The sequence below is a fragment of the Vicugna pacos genome, chromosome 33, assembly GCF_048564905.1.
Source record: "Vicugna pacos chromosome 33, VicPac4, whole genome shotgun sequence".
NCBI classification, from domain to species: Eukaryota; Metazoa; Chordata; class Mammalia; order Artiodactyla; family Camelidae; genus Vicugna; species Vicugna pacos.
The window spans coordinates 2,451,574-2,474,905 of NC_133019.1; the positions used below are offsets into that span (position 1 = coordinate 2,451,574).

Here is a 23,332-nt window from a genome sequence, read left to right on the forward strand (position 1 = left end):
GGCCGAGCAGAGCTCCATGTGGCACAAGGAGGAGCATGTGGGCAGGTGGAGGAGACCACCCGTGCCCGCTGGACCGTCTTTTTCCCGCCATTGTGGATGACTTCGGACTAACAGTTTGGGGGTGCTCTTCATAATGTGGGAAGGTAGTGAAGAGCTCCATGGTGCCGACTTCGTGAGCTCTTCGGATTCCAGGAGGTCAGCTAAGGGCTCGCTGTCTGCAGCAGCAGTCTGCGCAGGGATCCCCGAGGACGCCAGCCTTCGGAGTGGGCCCCGCATGGCCGCAGGGGCGTGGTACTGAGATGTGCCGAGGGAGGCCAGGATGCCCCAGCCCCCAGCCTGTCTCCACCCAACTCTGGATAGTGGGAATGACACACCTACCCAGGCAAGGGTGGCCATTTACCCCCATCACACACTGCCTGCCCAGAGATCCCTGGGACAGCAGAGAGGGGTTCAGACACCCCAGGGAACCATCATTCAAAAATAATAGGCCTTGCTCCTTTTACTCAAACCCTGTCTCCAGAGAATCCAGCCCCTGCAGGGCAGAAAGGGGAGTGGGAGGAGAGAGACACGTGGGTGCGCAGGTTCCGCCCTGGTGGGGGGTCCAGTCTGGTGATGGGCAGGGAGCGGGCTTCCTCTCCCCCAGCAGGAGCCACACGTCCCAGCCAGGGCCAGGCTGCCACCTGACCCCATGGCCTCCTGTCCTCTCTTCAACGTGCTCGGGGAGGCGATACTTAGAAAGGCTCACCCTTCCGACAAAGATGCGGTATTGAACTTGCTTCTCTTTTTGTCTCTGGCTGGCTGGCTGGCTGGCTTCCACCACGCCCCAGGGAGGTCCGTACAGGTCGGGAATGGTGAACAGCTGAAGCCAACGAAGCCCCGGCCCCCTCCCCCGCAGGGGCTCCGGTCACACAGAGGGCTCGCGATTCCGGATGCTCCCGCGGCAGCTGAGTGCCTGGCCATGGAAGCGCTGTAACATAGTATGACTTTTTGCCTTAATGGAATTTTTCTAGACCACTAGGGAAAAGAGACTCCATTAACCACACTACAAAGGCCTCCACTTATTAGTATTTTAGAACAGTGGCAAAACATTTTGTGAATCTAATTATTGCTGACAAATATGAAAATTGAAATCAAAGTTAGATTTTCAGCTACAGCGCCTCAGATGCCATGTCTGACTTCCACGATCACATCAACACATGTATTCTTCCACTAGTTTCAGCAGAAGATGGGCGGTTTTCCCTCTCCCTGGACCGGCTGGCTTCCCTCCGCAGCCCCCACGCCCTCCCTGGCTCGGATCCTATGTCTTTTGAAGCATGAAATCTGACACATTCATCTTGGTGGCTGGCACCTGCTGACCAGCTTCATGTTTACCTGACACAGATGCAGGCATGGGCTGAGCTGGGGGAGCGGCTTCTCTCCACCGCCTCCTCCCGCCCCTAATCCAAACCTTCTCTTTTTCTCAGATAAAAGTGATTTGACTGATTTCACATTCCTCATGATATCAGGACAGAGCCAAAAAAAAAAAAAAAAGGACTTGTCAACACCTTTCTTTCTTTCCCCTATTAAGCATCCTGTAAAAATCAATCCCTTTTGTCACTTGACTCTGCTTGCGAGAATGTTTAATGGATGTCAAGGGAGTTAATGATCGCTGGTAGAAAATTCATTTTAGATTTGCTATTTATAAAGTGCTCAGTACTCAGGTGGGAAATTAACATGAGGCAAGGAGTAGGGTGGGTGGGGGAGGGAGCGGAGCCCGGGCCCTGCCAGGCTGGCAGTTGCTCTGTGTGGGTGGCACTTGAGGCGTTCTGGGGACAGAGGGTGCACGTGCCGGGGGTGCCGTGGGGCACAGTGCAGAGGGCATAGGCTCGGGAAACATCCTGAGCTGCGCAGGCAGAAGTTTCTCCACCAAAACTGTCTCAACAATAAAACCCTATCTGCTGCGCCCAGCTCCCAGGTTGTAGAAGGGATCAAATAAAACATCACGCATCAAACATCTGCCGGAGCCTGGCACTGAGCACTAGTTTGGGTTTTAAAAATGTTCAGTTTCTTTCCCCATGGCCCCGTAGCCCCAGGAGGGGATCAGGAAAGGGTGGGTCAGTGCAGAATTGCCTCAGGATCTGGAACCGACCCGCCAGAGGCGCCCACGGAAGAACCCTGAGCACCACCGGGTACCTGTGGCACCTAGGGGACCAGAAAACCTAGTGGTCCTCAGACGTTAGCAGGCATCAGAACCACCTGAAGGGCCTCACTTCAGAGTCTCTGAATGTCCCCAGGTCTGGGGGGGCACCCCAGAATCTGCATTTCTGGCCAGTGCCCAGGTGGTGCTGAGCACACCCAGAACCACAGTGACCGCTGTGCAGAGGGAGCTGTCTCCTGAGATGCACGCGGCGTCGAGTCACCTCCCCAGTGGAGCAAGTCCGCCCCCACCTGACCTGCCCCCGCCCCTCAAACCAGTCCAGGACTCAGAATTCTCATGCAAATCAGCTAACGCTGCTTCATTTGCTCCCAGAGTTTACCTTGCGGGCCAAAGTTGTGTCGGTGGCACGTGGAGCTCCAGGTCAGAAAGCGTGGTCCACCCCTCACCTTTCTTCTAGCCTCTCCTCTTCCCGGCCTTCCCCGGGATGCTTCTCTGTTATATTTGGATTAGCTGCAAATCTCCTTTGATTACTCACTGTGTTGAAACAGACAGCCTGTTGCCACGTGTTTGATTACTGACTCCCGGGGGAGTTCCTATTTGCAAGGCAGCCAGTTACAGTGCACTTGGCCCTGCACACGCTCATTGAGCTGCTAATTCATTGTCTAAGAAGTTGCTTTTCAGTTTCTGATTTTTCAATGATAGACTTCTCATGAAGCCCTTAAGCTTCAGAAATAAACCGAGAACTGCTTTTCCAGTCTCCTACATGAACACAAGCAGATCAGGAAGGGGAGGGAAAGGGGAGTAGTTTTGCCTGTGATTCCCGGGGCTCAGCAAGCCTCGCTGGAGAACGTGCCAAGGCTGCGGCTCTGGAAAAGTGCGGTGGGAACTGCAACGGCTCGCAGACACCTCGGCGAGTGACAAATCCTGAAGTTTCTCCTGACGCCTGGGCTGCCGGGTGGCCGAGCTGGGCGGATATTCTGGGCACCAGCAAATTGTTCTGTCAGCAAGCTGCTCCCTCAGCTGCATCTTGTTAGGGAGCCTGTCGCTCACTCCCCAGTCACTGTGCCCCAGCCCCGCCCTCTGGAGTGGCGTCCTGTCACCTGGGGCAGGTAAGGGGGCTGCTGTAGAAAAGCTGCCCAGGGGCAGGGCCCCAGGGAGGAACCTCAGTCTCCCTGAACTGGCTCCACACTTCTGCTGGGGGAGAGGGGTGCAGAGTCAGGCCCTGGCCCACATTAGGTGCTCTGTTATTTCACCTGCGGGGAGGAAATTCCCTGGCATGCAGATCAATTTCAACCACCATCTTGTTCCTTTCTCTGTCTATTTCTCTTTCTTCCCCGAAACGTGGATTTTTAAAAATAATCCATTGAGCCAGAAAGAGCAGCCATTGGCTTTCTTTCCTGCCAAATTGGGTACCTCCCCATTACAAAGTTAAAAAAAAAACAGAGTATTGAAACTCACTCTCACCTTTCCGACTCCTAATTCTGCTCAGGCTCTTTCCCTGACAGAGCTAACATGTGCGGACAACAGGCGGGGTGCCAGATGAAAACAGAACGAAACCAGGAGGCCCAGCTAAATCTGAGTTCCAGACAAATAGCAAATAAATGTTTAGTCTAAGCATGTGCCTTGCATCATGAAAAGTTATGTGTGGCTGCTCTGGAGTCTAAGTGGGCATCCTGGATTTTTATTTACTAAGTCTGGCCACTGGAGCAAAAGGGAATTTGCATTTATTTCCATCTTTTACATGTTTTCATAGCTTACATACCACCAAGCTTGCTTTGTCTGGTGGTTTCTTCCTGAGATGGGAATATTCCAGGGAAACCAAGCCCCCTCTTACAAGGGCCCGGAGCAGAGAGGGGCAGCCCGTCCAGAGCTCCGTGCACCTGAGCTGCACAACGGCTTTGAGCCAGCGGTTCTCAAGTTTCTGTGTGAATCACCCACCAGAAGGGCTTCTTGAGACGCAGAGAACTGCCTTCCTGGAAGCCCCAGAGTTTTGGACTCAGGGACCACGCCCGGTCAGCCAGGACTCCAAGGACCCCTAACAGGGGAACCGCTGGGGGGGCCCACTGAGGGTAGGAGTGCTGGGTTAGAGCAGGTCTCAGACCACTGTTCTCCATTTTCAGCCTTTTAAGTTCTTTTCGTGGCCATCTTTATTCCTTCCCTCTTAACGCTGAAACAAGTGTGCGCAGGATTGCACTGGGCTGACCTGCAGGCAGGACCTCCCCCACCAAGCACAGGTGTGCAAGGGCACCGCGATGGGAAAGGGTGTCAGTGTCCGGGTCAGTTTCCAGGTCAGTGTCCAGGGTCAGTGCCCTGTGGTCCGTGTCTATGGTCAGCGTCCAAGTCAGTGTCAGGGTCAGAGTCCAGGTCAGCATTGGGGTCCATGTCCGGTCAGTGCTGGGGTCAGTGCCGGGGTCAGTGTCAGGCTTACTGGGGCTAAAGGACAGTTTGAGGACAGTTTGCTTCAGACCGAGGCTGAAGCAGGATGCAGAAGGGCCTTCTGTGCCAAGCTAAGGAACTCGCAATTGATCTTGGGAGCCTTGTGGAGCGAGTGGAGATTTTTAGTAAAGGATTAAAGAGACAAAGTTTGTTTTTTGCAGCAAGATAATTAATTATGGCCAAGGTGGAAGATGCACTGAGCTGGATGCAAGCTGGTAGCGGGAGACCTACTGAGAAGCTGCGGTGGTCTATGGAGCAATGACAGAAGCTGAGACAGTGGGGACGCAGGAGACAGAAGGGGAGGGAGCCGCTGAGTAACCGTGGCAGGGGGGCTGAGGATGACCTCGTGGGGAGGGACGGTCACTAACACCTGCACCATTTAAAAACCTAAAATTGTTGGCTTTTACTTTTCCAGTATGAATTGAGTTTCACAAACATAATTCAATTAAACATGAAAACTACTTTCCAAGGAAGTTTAAATATCCCATTTACAGGTGAGGAAAATAAAGGCTTCAGAGAGAAGAAAACATCAATTTTTGAAGTTAATGATGGACCTGGATGAGAAGAGGATATTCTTTATATATGTATATACATATATATGTGTATATATATTTAATAGCTTTATTGAGCAATAACTGACATGATGAAGTTCACATATTTAAAGTGTACAACTTAACGTGTTTCGACATACGTACACACTCATAAAATCACCATCACAATCAAGATAACGAACATTTTACTCCCAAAATCTTCTTTATGCCTCTTTGTAATTCGAGAAAAGGATACTCTGATTGATGCGGGGATCAAGAAACATATTTTACAGGATAGCCTCTGTAAACTGTAAATGTAAGACTCTGTCCGTAATTCCTTGCAGAGTTTGCGGAGAACTGAGTTGGACATGCGCTCTGACCACGTCTGGGAGACAGTGTTTACCCTTTCTAAGGGGCGGGGCCAGAGCCAGAAAAAGAGGTGGGAAACAAGGTGGGGGTAGACCATACTGCACCTTAAAAATCCAGAGAAAAGAGGAATAGAGCCAATGTTTTATAATAACTGTAAATGGTGTATAACCTTCAAAAATTATGAATCACTGTATCAGACATCTGTAACTCACATAATATGTGCATCAGCTCCACTTCAATAAAAACGTTACTAATAATTTTAAAATCCAGAGAGAAGAGAGTGTCATGAGGAAAGGAGTGATTAATACTCTGTGGACTCCTTTCCCAGAATCACGGTCGGAGAAAACAAAAGCGATCAAATGCAAACTTCTTCAACCTCCTGGCACCAAGCTGAGAAGTCTCCCTGCCTCCCTGCAGAGCTGGGGACCGCTGATCATCTCTCTTTCCGCTTTTCTTTATTGTGGTGAAATACACACAAGATAAAACTCACCATTTTAAGTGTGCAGTTCATTGGCATCAAGAACACTCACGGTGTTGTGCAGCCATCACCACCGTCCTTCTGCCCCAATTTTTTATCATCCCAGACTGAAACTCTGGACCCATTAAATCATGACTCCCCACTCCCTGCTCCTGGTAGCGCCTCTTTCGGTCTCTATGAATTGGCCTGTGCTACGTGCTCCACGGAAGTTGCATCAAACAGTGTTTGTCCTTTCCTGTCTGACTTACTTCACTTCGCGTACTGTGTTCAGGTTCATCCACATCGTCGCACGTGTCAGGACTTCATCCTTAAGGCTGGATGGTACCTGATTGTATGTTCAGACCACGTTCTGTTGGCCCATCCCTCCCTCCGTGGGTGGGCACTGGGGTTGCTTCCACTTTGGGCTACTGTGAATAATGCTGCTTTGAACGTCGGTGTACAAATATCTGTTTGATTAAGGGACCCAAGTCACGTTATTTAACAACGCAAACTTCAAATCTCTCTGGCACACGGCCCTTCCGCACACTCTCTTCCCTCAGCATAAAGTATTTAACGAGAACTGTAAGACCATTCAAGGTCTGACCTCTGCCTGCTTCTCTACATACACCTCTTGTCTTTCTGCCTACAACCCTCCAGCTCTGTCCCCCCAAACTACACCGACACACGCCATCTGGCCAGGTTGGACACAGGATTCCTACCGCTGCTGTCCTGCCCCTGGGCTTCGGCGTATGCAATTTCCTTTGTTTGTCACACCCATCTCTCCTCTTCCCTGGTTAAACCTAGTCACCTCTGTCCCACCTTTACCAGCTCGTCCTTCTGGAAGAGTTCTCTGACCTGAAAAATCGAGATGCTGCCGTAGCAAACATGACCCGCTTTTATCCCCGCACTTACCACATCGTGTCGAACTGTCTTAGTTCACTGAGCATGAGAACAGTACAGCTAGCACACAGTAGGCCTGAATAAACCGTTCTGGAGCGGGTGAAACGTAAAGGTTAGCGAGACCTTGGCCACGCCCTCGGAGTCTATTATTTTGCATTTTTTTTATCATTCACTTCGGAGATGTGGACATGACATGTCTATATCCTTTGGGGATGACACAGAGCTGATGGTGACAGCGCATCAGATTACAAAAGCCAGCCTCAGTGGCTTTAAATAATGGACCCGCGTGCAGTGAAATTCCAAACACTCAAAAGCAAGGATGGGCACGGTCTTAATAGTAGCTTTTTTGTCAGAGGAATGAGCACAAAATCCATATGAGCCAACAGTGTGGTGCTTCCAGAAAAGACAGGAAGGCAGTAAAGGTGGACTAGACATCTATGAAGTCCGGAAGGCGGTAGGCAAGAGGCCACTCCTACTGCACCGTTCGAGCGACATCAGGAATGGTCTGTCTGGTAGCCCTTTTGAGAGGACCGTTATCACACTGGCGCCTGTTTAGAAGGCCGTGATCAGGACGATGAGTGGTCCAGAGGTTCTGTGCGTGATCATCGTGAGAGGGAACTAAGACTGTCAAGTTGGGTCCACGATAGCCCCGTCTTAGGAAGGAGGTGGGTCACACAACGTCCTTGCATTTTGAGTAGCTCTGGCCGGCATACGTTAGGAAGAGGCAAATTTTTGCTCTGCATGGATGCATTAGGACTGTATTCAGCTGCACGTAACAGAAACATAATTATACAGGGATTCCTTTTCCATAAAGAATGTGTGGAAATACGTATTCCAGGGTTGGCACGACTGCTCTGTCATCTTGAACTTGAGGTCCTTCTGTGAGACTGAGCCACACGAAACGGCACTCAGCCAGCTCTGATTCACTGAAGCAGCAAGAACTTCCCGCTTCGCCATTCCTGACCTGGTTTCTCTTGTCCTCCTGTTTGCAGGCTGGTTCCTGGGCCTCCAGGTGGGATGCCAGGCTCTCAGTCAGGAAAGGAGGGCAATGGTAAGCTTCACACAGCACAGCCTCCTGGGCACAGTCCGCAAACCCCCACCCAGGAAACGTCTGCGTGCTTTCCATCGGCAGGAACTGATGGAAAGGGCCACGAGCTCTCGGCAGCTGTGTCTGCCCTGTGGGGTCAGGTGGTTGCTTCAAAGCGAAGCTGACCCTGCACTATTCTGACCCGTTATGAGAATTTTTGTGAGCTGGACCTGGACATCTGCTGATGACAATCTCCACAGGCGACGGGGATAGACAGCCAGCACTGGGACCACAACTCCGGTGCTGAGTGTCTGCCCCCTGGATATCCCGGAATTGCTGAGCAGGAGTTAGCAAGCCTCATTCAGGTGGGATGGTGCCGTGGGTGGGAGACTAGGCACATCCCGAGGTGTCTCACGGCGCTAGACGTCTGGATTTAAGGATTAAACTGTTCAAGCCTCGGACAAGGCTTCAGCGGCGCAAGAAAGTAAAAGCAGTGAAAAGGCATTTAGATCCTTTCATTAAGAAGCTTTAAGGAAAAAGGGAGGAGAAACAGAGAACAATTACTTCTCATCTGTTTTCAGAATCGGCGCAATGGTTTATACAACTACAGATGTCTGTGCTCACCGACTGCTCTGAGAAAAAGGCTGTCAATTCACCTTTTCCACGTCTGGGCCAGGTTTCCTCCGGCTGTTTAGGGGAGGGCCCCGGGGCAGGGGGGTGGGGCTTGGGGGAAGAGGGAGGAAGAATCAGTTTGAAGGAGCAGATAAGAAGCACTTGTCCATCTTCTCCAGATGAAGGAACCCACCCACTTCCCTCTTCTTTTAGGCCCAACCTTCCCTGCTGTTCCCTCTGATGCCAACGTGGTTCAGAGAGAGGACCACCCCCGCCCACGCTTCCGATCCACCAGCCACTGGACGGACTGTTCCTACTCTTGGGTAAGTTTAGCTGGAAAGAGTGAGCTCATCTCCACCACCTGCGTGCCTGCAGCATCTGGTTCATGACCGGGTACCGCCAGGAGGAATGACTGATGTCCGCTCAGAGTCCAGAAAGGATCTTGTCAGAAGGAAGACACAGTGGACTCTAATAAGACACATCAGACAGGGCGAGTTGGAGGCCAGGTTGCAGTGTGCACAGTGAAACAACACAGGAGCCGGATGGGGGTGGGCGGTGGAATTACAGCTCACCGCGAGTCCAGGGAGCTCTGTGGCTCCTGGTAAACCCAGTGGCATCCCAGACCCTCCTCTCTCTCCCTGCCTCCCTCCCTTTGCTCCACCCACAAACACGGGGAGTCACACTCTGCCAGGTGTGCAGACAAAAGAGGCAGCCCCTGCCCTCCAGGCGCTCAGGGTCTGGTGAGGGGAGACAGACGTGCAGGCAGGGGCTGCCCGGATGTGCGGTGGGTATGGAGAGCCAGCCTCAGTGCCAGAGTGACGGGGGCGCCAAAGAAGGAAGGGACGCTGAGCCTGCAGTTTTGTCTTGAATCCTAACAAGTGTTTTCAGGAGAGACAGGTGGGCGCTCAGCAGAGGGAGCAGTGTGCACACGTACTGGGAGGAGGAAACAGCAGAAAACCCCAAGGAGTCCGTGGACGGGAGTACAGGGGTCAGGAGAGCAGCCGGCACACCCAGGCCAGGCCCTTCCAAAGAGCTGAGACGTCATTTCATCTGGATTTGGAGTCAGGAGGGGCGACAGCCTGTGTCTTCTGGGCTGCTCAGAGCACACTGGGAGACCTCCTTTAACAAGAAGACAGAGTAACCGGAATAACCTTAGAAAAGGACAACCAGCGCCCTTTCTGTGGGTGATCGTACAGAAGCCAGGGGAGCCGCTGGGAACAGGTAACCTCGGAGGAGGGAGGGAGTCGTGTTTCCAAATATTTGACAAAAAGTCGTGCTGAAGGAAAATTAGACTTGTCCCGTGGGTGGCGGTATTAGTGACAATCATAGCACTATCAGGTTGTATTTATTGAGAGCTTACTATGTGCCAGGCAGCCGTCCAAGCCCTTTATCTGCAGCAACTTATTTCATCCTCCTAACAGCCCTTATAGGTAAGTCTCATAAATAGCTCCATTTTATACAGGCGGGAACACAACCACACACAGAGGCTGATGAAGTCGCCGAAGGTTTCAGACGAGGAAGCGGCAGCGCTTGGACCCAGGCGATCCAGCCACCACGTTCCGTTTTCTCTCCAAACCCAGAGCGAATGGCTGGGAGGCCTGAGAAGGCAGACTCTTCTCCTCTGTCCCCCTGTCTAACAGAGCGGTCAGATGCAGCAGCTGCCTGGAGAGATGCAAGTTCCCCCGTATTGGAGACAGAAGTTGGGGGCCACGCAGCTGCACCGTGGAGGTGTCAGGGCTGCAGAGAGGAACCGAAATGAACCACCTTGAAAGCTCCTCTGGGCTTGGGCCGTTGTGACTCTGGGGTTGGCTGGCACAGAGTGTGAACGCCGGGTGAGCTACCCACTGGCTGCCCTTGGCACAAACTGCAGCATAGCTCTGCTCCCCAGGTGCGCCCTACCCCTGCTGGCTCCATCAACAACAGGCGGGTTTCCACCCTGGCCTGCACGGCAGGACCTGACCTGGCATGGAGAGGAGAGCAGGCTCCACTGCCGCCGAACACGGCAGCTGCAAGGTTGCCACTGGGTTCCGAGCCTTGAGCCTTCAGGGCCCATGCGCAGGAGAGCAGCGGAGCAGCAGTGGGGTGGCCGGTTCCTGGGGGTGGGGAGCGGGAGTGGAGGCCGGGGGAAGAGGGCTCTGCGGATCGTCACACTCAGGGACGGAGTGTCTGCAGGGCTCGCCGCCACTTACTGCTCACCAAATCCAGCTCACACATCCATCCTCCACCCACTCTCACGCCTTCAGCCACCCTGAATTTCTCGTGTGGGACCGATCAGCTACAAGTCAGTGTCATTCCCGAGTCCTCCAAACTGAAACGTTGTGACTGCTAGTCCTTTCCTCCCACCTGGAGATGCTTCCAGATGAGGAATCACACGTGCACCTCTGGAGGCGTGGTGCGGCGTGGAGGACGCAGCGTGCGGCGTTGGCACACACACCACTCACACGTGCCGACTCTGCTCGCCCGCCAGTGACTGTCTATATGTTCTCAGCGTCCTACAGACAGAGGCTGCCTCTGCATACTGCTTTCCTGCACCACTACCATTCAAGTACCACACTCACAAAGACTGTGTGTGGAATTGCGAAATGTCGAACTTGAAATGAAACTTGAAAATCTTTTAGGCCGGCTGCTTTATTTTCAAGGTGTAGAAACTGAGGGAGCACGTCTCCTTCCAGGCTGTTGAACATTTTCAGATGACTTTGGAGGTAGGGTTTCCAAACCTGGCCGCAGATTGGAACCTCTCAGAGAGGTCTGAAAAGTATCAGAATATCTCATGAAGAGATTCTGATTTAATGGTTCTGGGATGGGGGCCAGATATTGACACTTTTATAAAGCTCCTCGGAGAGTCTAAGTACACCAAATTTGAGAACCTCTGGCTGAGACAACAGGCATATTGCAAATAAACACACTTTTGCCCCTAATTCCTGAGGACCTCCCAACTTCTGAGACAGGGTCAGAAGAGGAATGGCTCCAGGTTGCTTGACTTGGAAGAATCATGGGTCCATGAGAAAGGTACTCACTTGCTCTTCTATGGGAGAAAAGCTGAGAATGAGCATCACCCCCACGATGGAAATGCAGACAGAAGCAGGCAGCCAAGCCATCATCCTAGGGCTTCAGGGGGGAGCGACAGTGCACAGTGCGAGCAAAGGGGAAGCTAAATCCCCTCTGGGTACATATGGCTGAAAACACAAGGTGATGAATTGAAAGAAGACTTGGTTCCCACCCACAGTTACAGCATCAGAGGAGCGCAAATAAATGACAAGACACGTTGATGAGGCCAGGAAGCCTAAATCAGTGTGTGATGAATGGGGAGCCAAAAAGACGGGCTCTCAAAAGGCTGGTCGTGTTAAGTCTACTCTGAAACAGGAGTCCCTCACACAGTTCATCTGCTTCGTCCGGACTAGCTGCCTGCAAATCCTGTCCTGAGTAAGTGTTCCCCCTTGCCTTCTTTGGTCCTCTGGTTCTGTGCAGAAGACAGGGCACAAAGGAGGTGGGCAGGCCACAGGACAGGGCGGCAACGGTGCCAAGAATCAATCACTAGCTTGAGTGACAAGAGCCAACGGTCACAGAGCCAACCACCTTACAGCAGCCTTTGTGGCCCCCAGGCCACATGAGGGCACATCACACATGCATGAGCCCCTTCGGGGCAGGAGCCAAGGCGCGTAGCAGAGGCGGCCGCCCTTCCCTGATGAACACAGAGCCAGGCTGGCTGTGCATCCTCCCCCAGTGCTCCCCGTCCAGCAGCAAGGGTCCCGGATGCCCTCTCGACGCCCACCATCATTTGCGGGGACCGTGTCACCAAGCCTCCCCCTTGCTTCTGGCCCTCCTGTTGGTGCTTCCCGACATGATGGAAAGGGACGGCATATCAAGTCAGTTCTGGGAGACTGCTCTGCCTTTAGTCGGTTTTGGTCACTGATTCGCTCGCCGCGTCTACAACAATGCACGGACCATAACAGGTTCTCAGCGAACACTTGCTGGTTGATTGAAATGATGGGCCAATAACCAGATTAAGTCTGTGCTGGCTGAGTTTGGTGGCACCACCACCAACACAAGCAAGGGAAGCGCTTCTGAAAGAGGAAACTCGAATGAGCAGTTGAAGCCAAAACCAGCTGCTCTGTGTAGTTTTCATATTATTGGCTTTTTTTTCAACTATAATTTGTACATTTTTAATAGTTATTTATGACTACATTTTGTGTCATATCAACAAAGGTCTTTCTTATTCCGTGACTATAAAATAATTCTCCCATTTTTTTCCTGTTGGTTTTAAATTTTTGTGTTTCAAGTTTATATCCTTTGTCCAGCTACAATCCATCTGGAATTTATTTTGCTAGAACACAGGAGGCAGAGAGCCAACTTTTTTTTTTCCCTTCCAGAATGCTACCCAATACCATGTATTTAAAACCCCACCTTTCCTCTCTAGGTTGCGAGTGTTATGTACTGAATGCCCTTGTGTATTTGGGTTGGATTCTGGACTTTGCAGCCAGTTTTGCAGATCTCTACTCGTCTGCCGGGACCACACTGTTTAGATTATTGTAACACTCTGATATGTTTTGATATGGGAGGGCTAGCCTCTCCTCATTACTATTGTTTTATGGAAATTTTTTTTCCAGCCAGTCTTTTGAACAGTCTTTTATTACTATAAAGGCCAATACTCTTTGAGAAGCACAAAAAAAATCAAATTTAGTAACCCAAGATGTCCTGAGCAAAGTGCTGAAGAATGTGTTTTCCAATATTTGGTTTCTCAGCTTGACAGTCTCTCTTGAAATACTCTATTCTCAGCGCTGAAAATGTGAACCGTTGTTGGTTGGTTTTGCAGTTTGCAAATGACTTACAGAGCTCTTGGCAGGGTTTCTCTTTTCCTTTTTGCAAATAAACAAAAGGCCATTTCTCTAATATGACTTAAGTGGGGGAGATTCTGCGATCTCTTGTCTTGGTTTTGGAAGGAGGAGAAAAAGAGAAGAGAAAAAGAAGGGCAAGTGGAAAGAAAAATGAGGAAAACTGAGACGAGCAGGGTCTGGACGGAGCAGAAGCAGGACCCAGGCAGAGGGAGTGTCGCTGAGGACGCTGCCTGGGTGGGAGCTCCGGCATCAGTTCCTGGGTCCCCTCCCCCTTGCACCCTGCCATCCGAGCTCCTTGTGACCCGGAGGGAGGGAGGGAGTACAGACTCCCCTCCTCTCCCAGGCAAGCCTGCATGATGGAGCAACCCCTGCCGGCTTGACCCAGATCTGTCAGCTGATCAATTATTTTTCCCATGGAGGAGAGGGGAAAATGAAAGGAGGGAAGAAAAAGGGAAAGAGAGAGGGGAAAGGGAGGGCAGAGAAGAGGGGGAGAGAGGGCAGAAAGAGGGAGGGAGGAAAGGGGAGAGAAAAGGAGGCTGAGGCAGGGAGAGAGGATGGGAAGGGAGGCAGAGGAACACACCTCTCTTGGACTTAAGCTCTTTTAAGTCTAAGCAGCGATAGAGCAGACTTAACCCAGGAGGGTGCAGAAGCAAGTGCACAAATGCGTAAAATAAAGTATAAGCTCTCAGAGGTTCCTGAACAGAGTCATCGGCAAAGCAGAGGCTAGAGCCCTTTTCTTCCCGCCCTTCGCCAGGCCGAGTCCAGCTGGCTTCTTCCCTCCAAAACTCCAGCCCACCTCCTCCCCAGCACCCCTCCCTCTGCCGTTTGTCCTGCCCCCGCTGCACCTCCAGGCAGTCTCCTCCCGCAGAGGGTTGGGAGGCCCGCTCCGTGAGTCTTCTGAATCCCGTAGGTCCCGTAGGGTCTTGGCCCGTGCACCCTCTAAGGGAAGGAGGCGTCCGCCACGGTGGGAGGAGACACTCGGGAGGATGTGGCACCCTGACCCCCTCCCACCCGTAAGCCATCGATTACCTTATTTTTGCATGTTTTCATTTTTTATGTTTAATTAGTTTTATTGAATTTCAAATGACTGCAGACATAAAGTAAACACATAACAAGCCAACAGAGCAGAAAGGAGGGGAGCTGCGTGAATACCAGCAGGCTCAGCGTGGAGCCCCACTTAGCACCGCGTGCTTGCAGCCTGACAAGCATTAATGAGTCCTCACAACACCCGGGGGAGCAGCTCCCCGGCCGGCAGGCAGGTGGAAAGACCCGCGCACAGAGGGAACTGCCTTCACCTGCAGAAAACGTGGGCAACTCTGAGACTCTGAGTTCACATGTTCACGCTCCCCATCCAGCCGTGCTCAGGCCCCCAGAACCAACTTGAAATCTGAAAGGCATGCGCATCAGCGTGCTTGAAGAGTGTGCAGGACCTCTGCCGAGGCCAGATGGAAAGCAAGGCGGGTTTTTTTTTTAATCATCCTCATCATTCTAGTTGGTGGACAGAAGCAGGCCATGAGCTCCAAACCAAAAAACTCTGGACCAGAGACCTACCCCAGACACCACAGTCCTCTCCAAAGTGCTTCCACCACGAGGAGACAGCAAGAGCCTCGCGGGCTTCCCAGCATGCGTTCCTGCATGCGCCAGAATCACGTGTCCCGTGTTGACCGGGAAAGGTCACCACTTCTTAGGGTCTCGAGAGAGCTCACCTCATCCCAAGGGATAAACTGGGACTAAAGCCAACCCAGGTTTGGCCCGTCCATGACAAGTAGCTGGTCCCAGCCTGGGCCCCTGTAACTTAGGGTGGCCAGACTGCACGCATGCAGGGGACAGAGCCCCAGGGAGCGGCGAGACACAGTGCCCAGCGGACGCTGAAGCGGGGACCCAGGGGAGGCCCTTCGGGGTCACAGCTCGCCCTTCACACGAGCACCGTAGGAGAGGCTGCTGAGGAACCACAGAGGTCAGGGCGGCCGTCATAGCCGATGAGGAGCGGTTCCAGGGCTCACGTTTGGCTTCAAAAGTGAGAAAAGGGAAGAAGCAGCACGAGGACTGACTGTGCTCCTGGCGACCAAAGCTGCCCCCCAGGGGCGGCCTTCACAAGCAGGGCCTGCTGGCCCGGCCGGGGCTCCCCAGGCCCCGCGAGCAAACGCCCCAAGGAGAGGACAGTGACTGGGTGTGAAGGACACGGTGAGCTGCCCATGGCTTGTCCCCAGCGCAGCTCCGAGCCTGGAAGCCAGGGTCCACTTTGTGAAGTCCCTCTGCCGTCTCCCCTGATTTTTTTTTTTTTTTTGCCAAGTTTCCAAGTGCTTGGACATCACGCCCAGGGTCCCACCGTCCCAAACCGACTTTTCACTTTTCCTGTAAACACGGTTAGGGTCTCATGCGCCTCCCTCACATCCCAGAAGCGCCGCCCGGCCTGGCTGCTGCTGGCACCCACGTGTTAGCTCGCGTGGCAGGAACTTGGCCCATCGGCCCCGCTGAACAGCGCCCTGTCACAAGTGCCCAGCAAAGCAGAGTGTGAACGCAGCGCCGTGCCCTTTCCCCTCCCCTCTGCCTGGACTGTGTCGCACGTGGGCAGATGAGTAGATGTGGACGTGAGGAGGCAAGAGAACAGGAGAAAGGTGAGACGGGAACCCAGCCAAGCTCATCGGAAGGTGTTGAAAGGAGCATTAATCCTTCGAAGGAGAAGTGGTTTCTAGAAAGAGGGGAAACTGCTGCAGCACCAGCCATTCCTTTCAGAGCCTCCCGGGGGCAGGGGTGGGCGGTGCGCTGAGAAGGACGGAGCCTAATCCCATCCGAGTCCCGGCGCGGGTTCCCGGGAAGGAATGAGCAGCTGCCGGTTAATCAACCCCAGTGCGTCTTAGGGCCAGAGCCCCAGGGCGCTAACCACCCCGCCTCCCGCCAGCCCTAATCAGTGCAGATTCCCCCCTCCCCCGCTAAGCTGGATCATGGCTGGCGGTGGGGTTGGGGGAAGGAGCAGGTCAGAGAGGGGTCCGTAACCTGTCACTGGCCCCGCACACCTCTCCAAGAAGACAAGAAACCCAGGAAGTGGCGGCTCTAGGAAGAGGCAGCTTAAAACAAAAACAGAGGAGAAGAAAAAATCGCCTTGGAATGTGTGCTGCATTCTAACTAGTCCCTCTGGGTCAAGGCAATAGGGGTGGATTGTTGTAGGCAAGGCCCAGCTGCCCCAGTGAGCCTGTAAGTTTGGTAAGAGGTAGCTGGCTGACTGCGGCTTCCATCCCCTGAGAGGGAAAGCATACGTCACCTTGGCTGGCCCAACTGGCATGTGGTTCGGGGGTCTTGGGGATCATTCTGCCTTAAAATTGGGCAGCCCTGTTCATTTATGACACACTGAAGCCTGTTCAGAGCTGGCTCGAGGTGAGTAGCACAAACAAGACCGTGACTCATCTTAGGAAAGTCAGGATTTGGTAGAAAGGAAGGAGGGCTGAGATGCCCCGATCACCTCCAACCCCCACCCCAAGGTGGGAGCAAGATCACAAAATCAGATTTCCCCCTGGAGGATTTTCACCACCACTTTCTACTCATCTATTCAGGGATGATTCAAAGTGTGGACAAATGTTATGCTTCCCTGCATTTATTTCTGATGAAAAAAAATCACATATGCTAATCTGTATGTAAATTCAGTGTGGCCCTGGGGCTCCTGGCACACTGCCAGTCAGGCTGATGGTGGCGGCATGTTGGCCAATGTCTCCAGTCTGAAGTTGCAGGTAGAGGAGACACAGACCTCAGGACAGGTGGAATTTATGGAGGTCTTGGGACTTGCCCCGATCCTTCCTCTGACCGCTCACTCCACCCCTTCCTTACCTACTTAGTTCCCATTTCTGTGGTTAGAAGCTGTTTCCCTGAGGCTGCCTGGCCTTGACATCAGTTTCCCCACTGCTGGAGTCGGGGCTCTGATCTCACCCTGTTCACCCACTACAAGCGGGGGTGCACACACTTCGGCACGCACACTCGCACACACACGCACACTGCTGCTCTGTGTTACGTAAGAGCAGTCGATCAGGGCTGCCTCCACGTTGCCTCCTTCTCTCTCACACCCACCGCCCCCCCTGGGGGAAGAGGGGTCCTGAGGCCAGAGCCGCTCTGTGGCTGGGCGCAGCCGGTGACATCAGGAGACCCCTGCACATCCCACCACTGAGGGCTTCCTTGCCATCCGACTCAGGTCCCTCCGGTGCCCCCTGCCTTCCTCCTTGAGCCCCAGCCAAGGGTACACACACATTTGACACTTCCCAGCCTGGTCTCTCTGCCCACCTTGTGTGGATCCACGTAGCCGCCCCTGCAGCTCTGTCAAGAGGACAGTGGCCGCCCCCAAGCCTACCCTCAGAGGGAGGTCAGCGGGACTGGAGGTGAGAACCAGTCGCGACCATGAGAGCCCCACACTGCAGTAGAAGAGGACGCAGCGGGTGAGCGTGAACTTTCCTCTGGGAACCCAGCTGCACAGGCCTGAGCTTCCACATGGGGTCCTCCGGAGGGCCGTGCTGGACCACCCAGGGAAACTTTCTCTGCCTGCCTCCATCCCTGTGAGCGCAGGTAATATGGGAGAGACAAGACCCCCAAAGGGCAGGGTGGGTGAGCAGGGAGCCCTGCTGGGGGGACGCGAGGGCCGGGACAGAGCGCGGGGGCCACCCGTGCAGCAAATGGACTCAAGATTGAAGCGATTCCAAATGCACCCAACGCATCACAGCCACATCTCAGCTGGGGAGCCAGCCAGGCCCTTAACTGCAGCCCCTCAGCTTGGCTTCCCAGCCGATAAACAGGAAATTAGCATTTGACTCTTAATGCCTCTCTCTCTCTTCAACTTAGAGCTTTCCCGAATCTCAGAGCCCTGGGCTTCCTCCCGCAGCCTTTCACCTGCTGGTCACCACCCCCCGCCGCCCCCCTCCCCCAACACACCCCCAACACGCTGGCAACGATCGAGGCTCAGACTGCTCCAGCCCTTCAGTGGATCTCTGACCAGAGCCTCCCAGGACGCCCAGTTACCTGATTATGTCTAGCCTGCATTTTTCCGTTTGCTCCTTGCAGAAGCTTTGCAAGTTTACTGGCCGACAGAGATTTAAAGTTTCCTCCTGTAATTTCTTCCCAGTAACATAAGCAACACATTAGCAGCCCCGCCGCCCTCGGAATCTGTGATTCCATGTGTCTCGGTTGTGTGTGTGCAAGACGTACACGGAGCCGGGCGACCAGCACACAGCCGCGCACCGAACAGGAGCCCCAGACACATTTTTCTTATGCATATACATCCCCCTATTCCGGCAGCAGCCAGAATCAAATCAATATTCTCACAGCCTGCTGGGGAGGATGGAGTCCCAGCCATGCTGTCTGAACGCTCTCTCCTCCACCTGCAAACCGCGCAGCAGAGCCGCCTCGGAGAGACTGCGAATCGCATAAAGCACCCTGTGCAATTCCTGGGTCGACCGTAGGCAAATCAATAGCCAGCTCTTACCTTGAAAGAGAAACAGAGCAGCCAGCCCGGTGAAGATTGCCCAAGAGAGAGAATTGTGCATTTTTGCCTGGATGGTTTTCATGATTTTTTTCTCTTCTTCTTTTTCTTCTTTTTTGTCAGGTTCGGTTTTTTCTTTCTTTCTTTCCTGACAGATTGCGCTGCTCTCAAGCCGGAGGAAGGAGATTTAAATCCACTGTTTTGCCGAAGGACACGAGAAAGCCGAGGCTGTGAGAGAGTGTGACTTCCCAGTAATTATCTCTACTCATACTCTGGCACCGAGACACATCGTACAATCTGGCCCTGGACAGCCCTCCTACAAGCTGCAATCATTGGTTCTAATCCAAGGATTGACAGAGCTACAACACACGCGCGCGGGCACACACACACACACACACGCACTCTCAGGAATCATTTACTGGGCAAATCAGGCTAGCTGATTAAAGAGACAGGAGCCTGGAGAGATGGTGTGATAAATGCCACTTGGCCCCTTCTATATTACTTTCATTTTTTAAACTGACAGTCTCAGAGCCCCAAGCATCAAAAAAGCCCTTCCTTCTGGCATTCCCTGGCCTCCTGAACTCACATTCCCTTGGCACTGGAAAAATCCTGTAGCCAGCAACGGCTTACGGGAAATTTTTAAAGGGACATTTTCATGCTTGGTGAAACTTACAAAGATGAGTCAAATTTTATTCGTGGGTGCTTATTTTCCTCTTTGATGAAAATATCATTCAACGACAGATCTTTTTTTCTCTCTCTCTCATCTTTCACCTTTTCCAATCAACCTCCTACTTTGTTGCTTTGAAAATAATAAATAACTTTCTATTTTCTTTTCCTGTCACCCCATTTCAGAATACCTGTATTACTCCTATATTTCATCCACTTAATTTATTTCCTAGAGGCATCCACGTGTAAATGATACCATGGAAAGGGATGGGGCTTCTGGGATTTGAGAAGAACTGCAGTCTGAATATGGAGGAGCTGCTCCAAACAGGAACAAGGGGTAAGTTAATTCCACCCACATTCACCCAAGTGAATAATGTAAGTGCTTGTGGTTGGAACTGCAGCAAGACAGACTTAGGTTAGACATGAGGAAGAACTGTCGGAGTGTTGACTTTGCATGTGGCTATAAAATGTCCTCAGAGAGTTGCAGATGACACAGCTTCTTAATGCTGGGTAAGAATGAAAACCTTACAAAAACAATCTAACGGATGTGATGACTTTTTGAGAGATCTAACTGTAAGGCCCTGAAAACTGATGATGTAATTTGTGGTTTTCTCTTATGGGAAGTAGGCTACATGATGCTGACAAAAATTCTGGAGAACTTAGCCCCTCATAGCACCTTTCTTAGCTGATTCTAACAAATTCATACCGTCATGATGGTGCCACACACAGTTTTTGAAATAAGTCTTCCAGATTTCCGCAGTAATTGTTAAACTTCCTTATAACCCCCATAATAATTTTAATGTATATATTCTTAAACTGCACAGAACTAAAGTGCTTACTCGGTGCACAAGTGAAATAGAGACAGCTCTGCCACTTTGCACAAGCCTCAGGGGCGCCCCCTGCAGGTGTGCAGCCCAGTGACTCTGAGTGGAAGGAGCACTGGGGTCTGGAGACCTGCCTCCACACAAATCAAGGTACTGTGAGCAGGTCAGTTTACTTCTGTGAACATTGGCCTCCCGTCTGTACGAGTAGAGGGCTGTGTCTTGAGTCTCTTGATTTTAAAGGTGTTTTATGTTAAAAAAAATTTTTAATGCCACTATGTTCTAATTCATATGTCCATCAAAATGCCCTTGATCATGTGAGCTCCCAAGGGACAAGCATTTTATCTCTGCACCGGTCTCTTTGTGCAGTGCTCTGCAGAGTGACATGTGCAGTTAAATGCTTTGGGATGGCTGTGGCGGCAGTGATAACAGCACGGTGCAGAAGGAAGGGTGGCTTCCTTTACTGCTGCCACTTCACTGCCCTCCGGAGTGACGGGGAAGACAATGCGTCACTGATAAGCCTTTAGTCCTGACCCGGAGAGGCAGAGGCACCAACACATGTAAGTGTCCTCACCCTGAGCCGCAATAAATCTGTACATTTCCCAATTTTTATTAAGCCTCCACATGTGTGACAACAATAATAAGCTAATAATTCTAGTTGATATTTATTGAGCATTTGCTATGTGCCAGGCATGTTAATCAGTGTTTTATGGGCATGTTTCTCTTTAAATCCTCACAACCTAGGAAGTGGTGCAATTACCACTCCCATTTTATAGATGAGAACACTGAGGCCCAAGGAAAACTTCGCAGCCACACAGCTGGTGAGCAATGGAGCCAGGGTGTGAATCTCCGCGTTTGTCTCCCAGACCAACCCCTAAAATACTATCTGCCAAATACTGGGAGGGACTCAAATAGATGTCAGACATCCTTACAGATAACCCCTTTGCTATTTTTAGCAGACTATAATATTAAAAATTATATGAAACAACACATATACTGATAAATAAAATATAAGAAGACCCATGTACCACTTTTAGTAATAATTGACTTGCAAATGGTTGCTGTAGATAATTTGTAACTTTATCTGGGTGCAAAGAAGTGATCATAGGGCATTTTCTATGATAGTTTTAGAAGCTCTACAGGGATGGTGAACGTCATGATACACCATGAAAGTGAGCTGGAGACCAGATCTAAAGCAGAGGGAAGAAGACACAGGCAAACGATGCCATAAATTAAAAATGAGAGATGGAAATAAACCACCTGCATTGTGGGCTCTTGAAACTGTCTGAGATCCCTGCTCTGGCCCTGCTAAGTCACAATAACATTTTTAAAGGACAGAAATCAAAAAAGGAAAGCCGGCACAATGCCTGAGCCACACACCCCGACACGGTGACCACGCCTGGCACACGCAGGCGCCCGCAGCGGACACTTATCATCACCGTGGCTTGTGGACCGAGAGCTCAGGCTGGGGCTGCAGATGACTGACTCGGACCCCCGCTCTGCCTCCCGGGGGCTGTGGGACCTGCACTGACCTTCTCAGCTCCACGTCTGAGACGGGGGTACCAGGTGTAACTCCATGACCACCAGCGCCGCACATCACCACCATCAGCTAATTTTCATTTGTTTTTTTTTTATTTTAATCAAATGGAGACTGATGTGGTCCACTTTGGGTCCTCGGAGGAGCAGCCGGAGCTTGTGAACAGAGACTCCTGGGGGGAGTCCTTCCGGAATTATGCTTTGTGCATTCACGAAGGCAGTGTATCTCTTGAGGGACGATCAAACCGAAAGGCTTGTCTGGACTCTGAGTGCTGCTCGGGGCTGGGCTGTCTGGAGAGCAGCGTTGCTTCCAGGGCTGGGATTCAACACAGAGCAGAGTTTCCCAGCGGCCTTTGTGTTCCACAGACACACGCGATGGAGAAGACATTTCCTCCCCACCGGCCTGGATGGAGCACAGGGTCGCCATGGGCCTGTTGGCTACTTGACAGCTCGCTGGCAGAGTCACAGACGGGAAAGCTGGTTCCCGGCCACCCACGCTGGGTGTGTCCCACCAGGACCGTCCCTTACTTATTGGGGGCGGGGACGGGGGGAGGTTACGTGGAAGCTGTCGGCGTTTCTCCGTTTTAGTCTCCGTCTTTCGGGCCCCAGGGCTGGGACTCTCCTGCTGCAACTGCGCCGAGCAGTGGGCATCTGGGCCCCTCTGAGTCACACGGCCTGGGCAGGGATTTCTGCTGCTCGGGGTGGGGTGCTGACTCTGGAAGCTCTGGCTGGGGAGGCTGTGATTGGAGGGACACTCTGAGATCACAGCTCCTTACTCAGCAATCAGAGCTCCTTCCACTGAGCAGGAGGCTCAAGTGTGTCTAATCAGGTGTCTGCAGGATGAGACTCACCTCCAGGATTAGCCAGCTGCATCAGTCACTTCCCAGTTCAAGGGTTGGAGGAGAAGGAACGGTCCCAAGACAAAAAGAACGCCAGGAAAGGGGCTTGTGTTCTAGGCAGAATGGTGCTCTCCCCCATCCGCCCTCCTTACAGGGAAGAGGACATTCCTGCAGAAATGCTGTTTCTGTTTGGAGAGGAGGCATGAGGAAGAGGAAGAAGCAATAAGGAGCAGGAAGGGAAACAGACGAGGGCTTTAACTTCTGAGGAGAGGGCAGCCAGGAGGGCGTTTTGTAAGCCGTGCATCATCCTTGGCTTAAAGCTTCTGTGTGGTGTGCGGTGAGCGAGGACGAACAGGGACTGACTCTCTGTGCACCGGCCCCAGGCACGCCTGGCCCCTCACTGAACCAGGTGGCGAGTCCAGGAAGACCACGGTGGGGCCCTGAACCTGACCGCAGCCCTCCAGCCCTGGGAGGGGGCGACCACCAAGTGCACGGGCGGGCCTGGCCCACGGCGGGGACAGGAGCCTGTGAGGAGGAGGAGGAGGTGTGCACGCTGGTCGGGGAGGGAGGGGAGGCTGCGGGCAGCACGTTTGCTTCTTCTCAGCTATTATGGAAAGAACTGCGGGAGCTTAACTCTAAAGAGCAGCACTGAAATAATGTTCAGGACTTAACAAAAGCCACTGCTTTGCTCTGCCTCCGCCTGCTGTGG

The 23,332-nt window shown here is 52.4% G+C and overlaps 1 protein-coding gene across 1 annotated transcript in view; it reads right to left on the reverse strand.

The window, feature by feature from the left end:
- NTM (neurotrimin) overlaps positions 1-19,168 on the reverse strand; it is an 820,981-nt gene extending 801,813 nt beyond the window's left edge. Inside the window, exon 1 of the mRNA XM_072953798.1 lies at positions 18,765-19,168. Coding sequence (XP_072809899.1) covers positions 18,765-18,846 — 82 coding nt within the window. The 5' untranslated portion in view covers positions 18,847-19,168. The remainder of the gene's footprint in view (positions 1-18,764) is intronic.
- Positions 19,169-23,332: the final 4,164 nt, after the last annotated feature.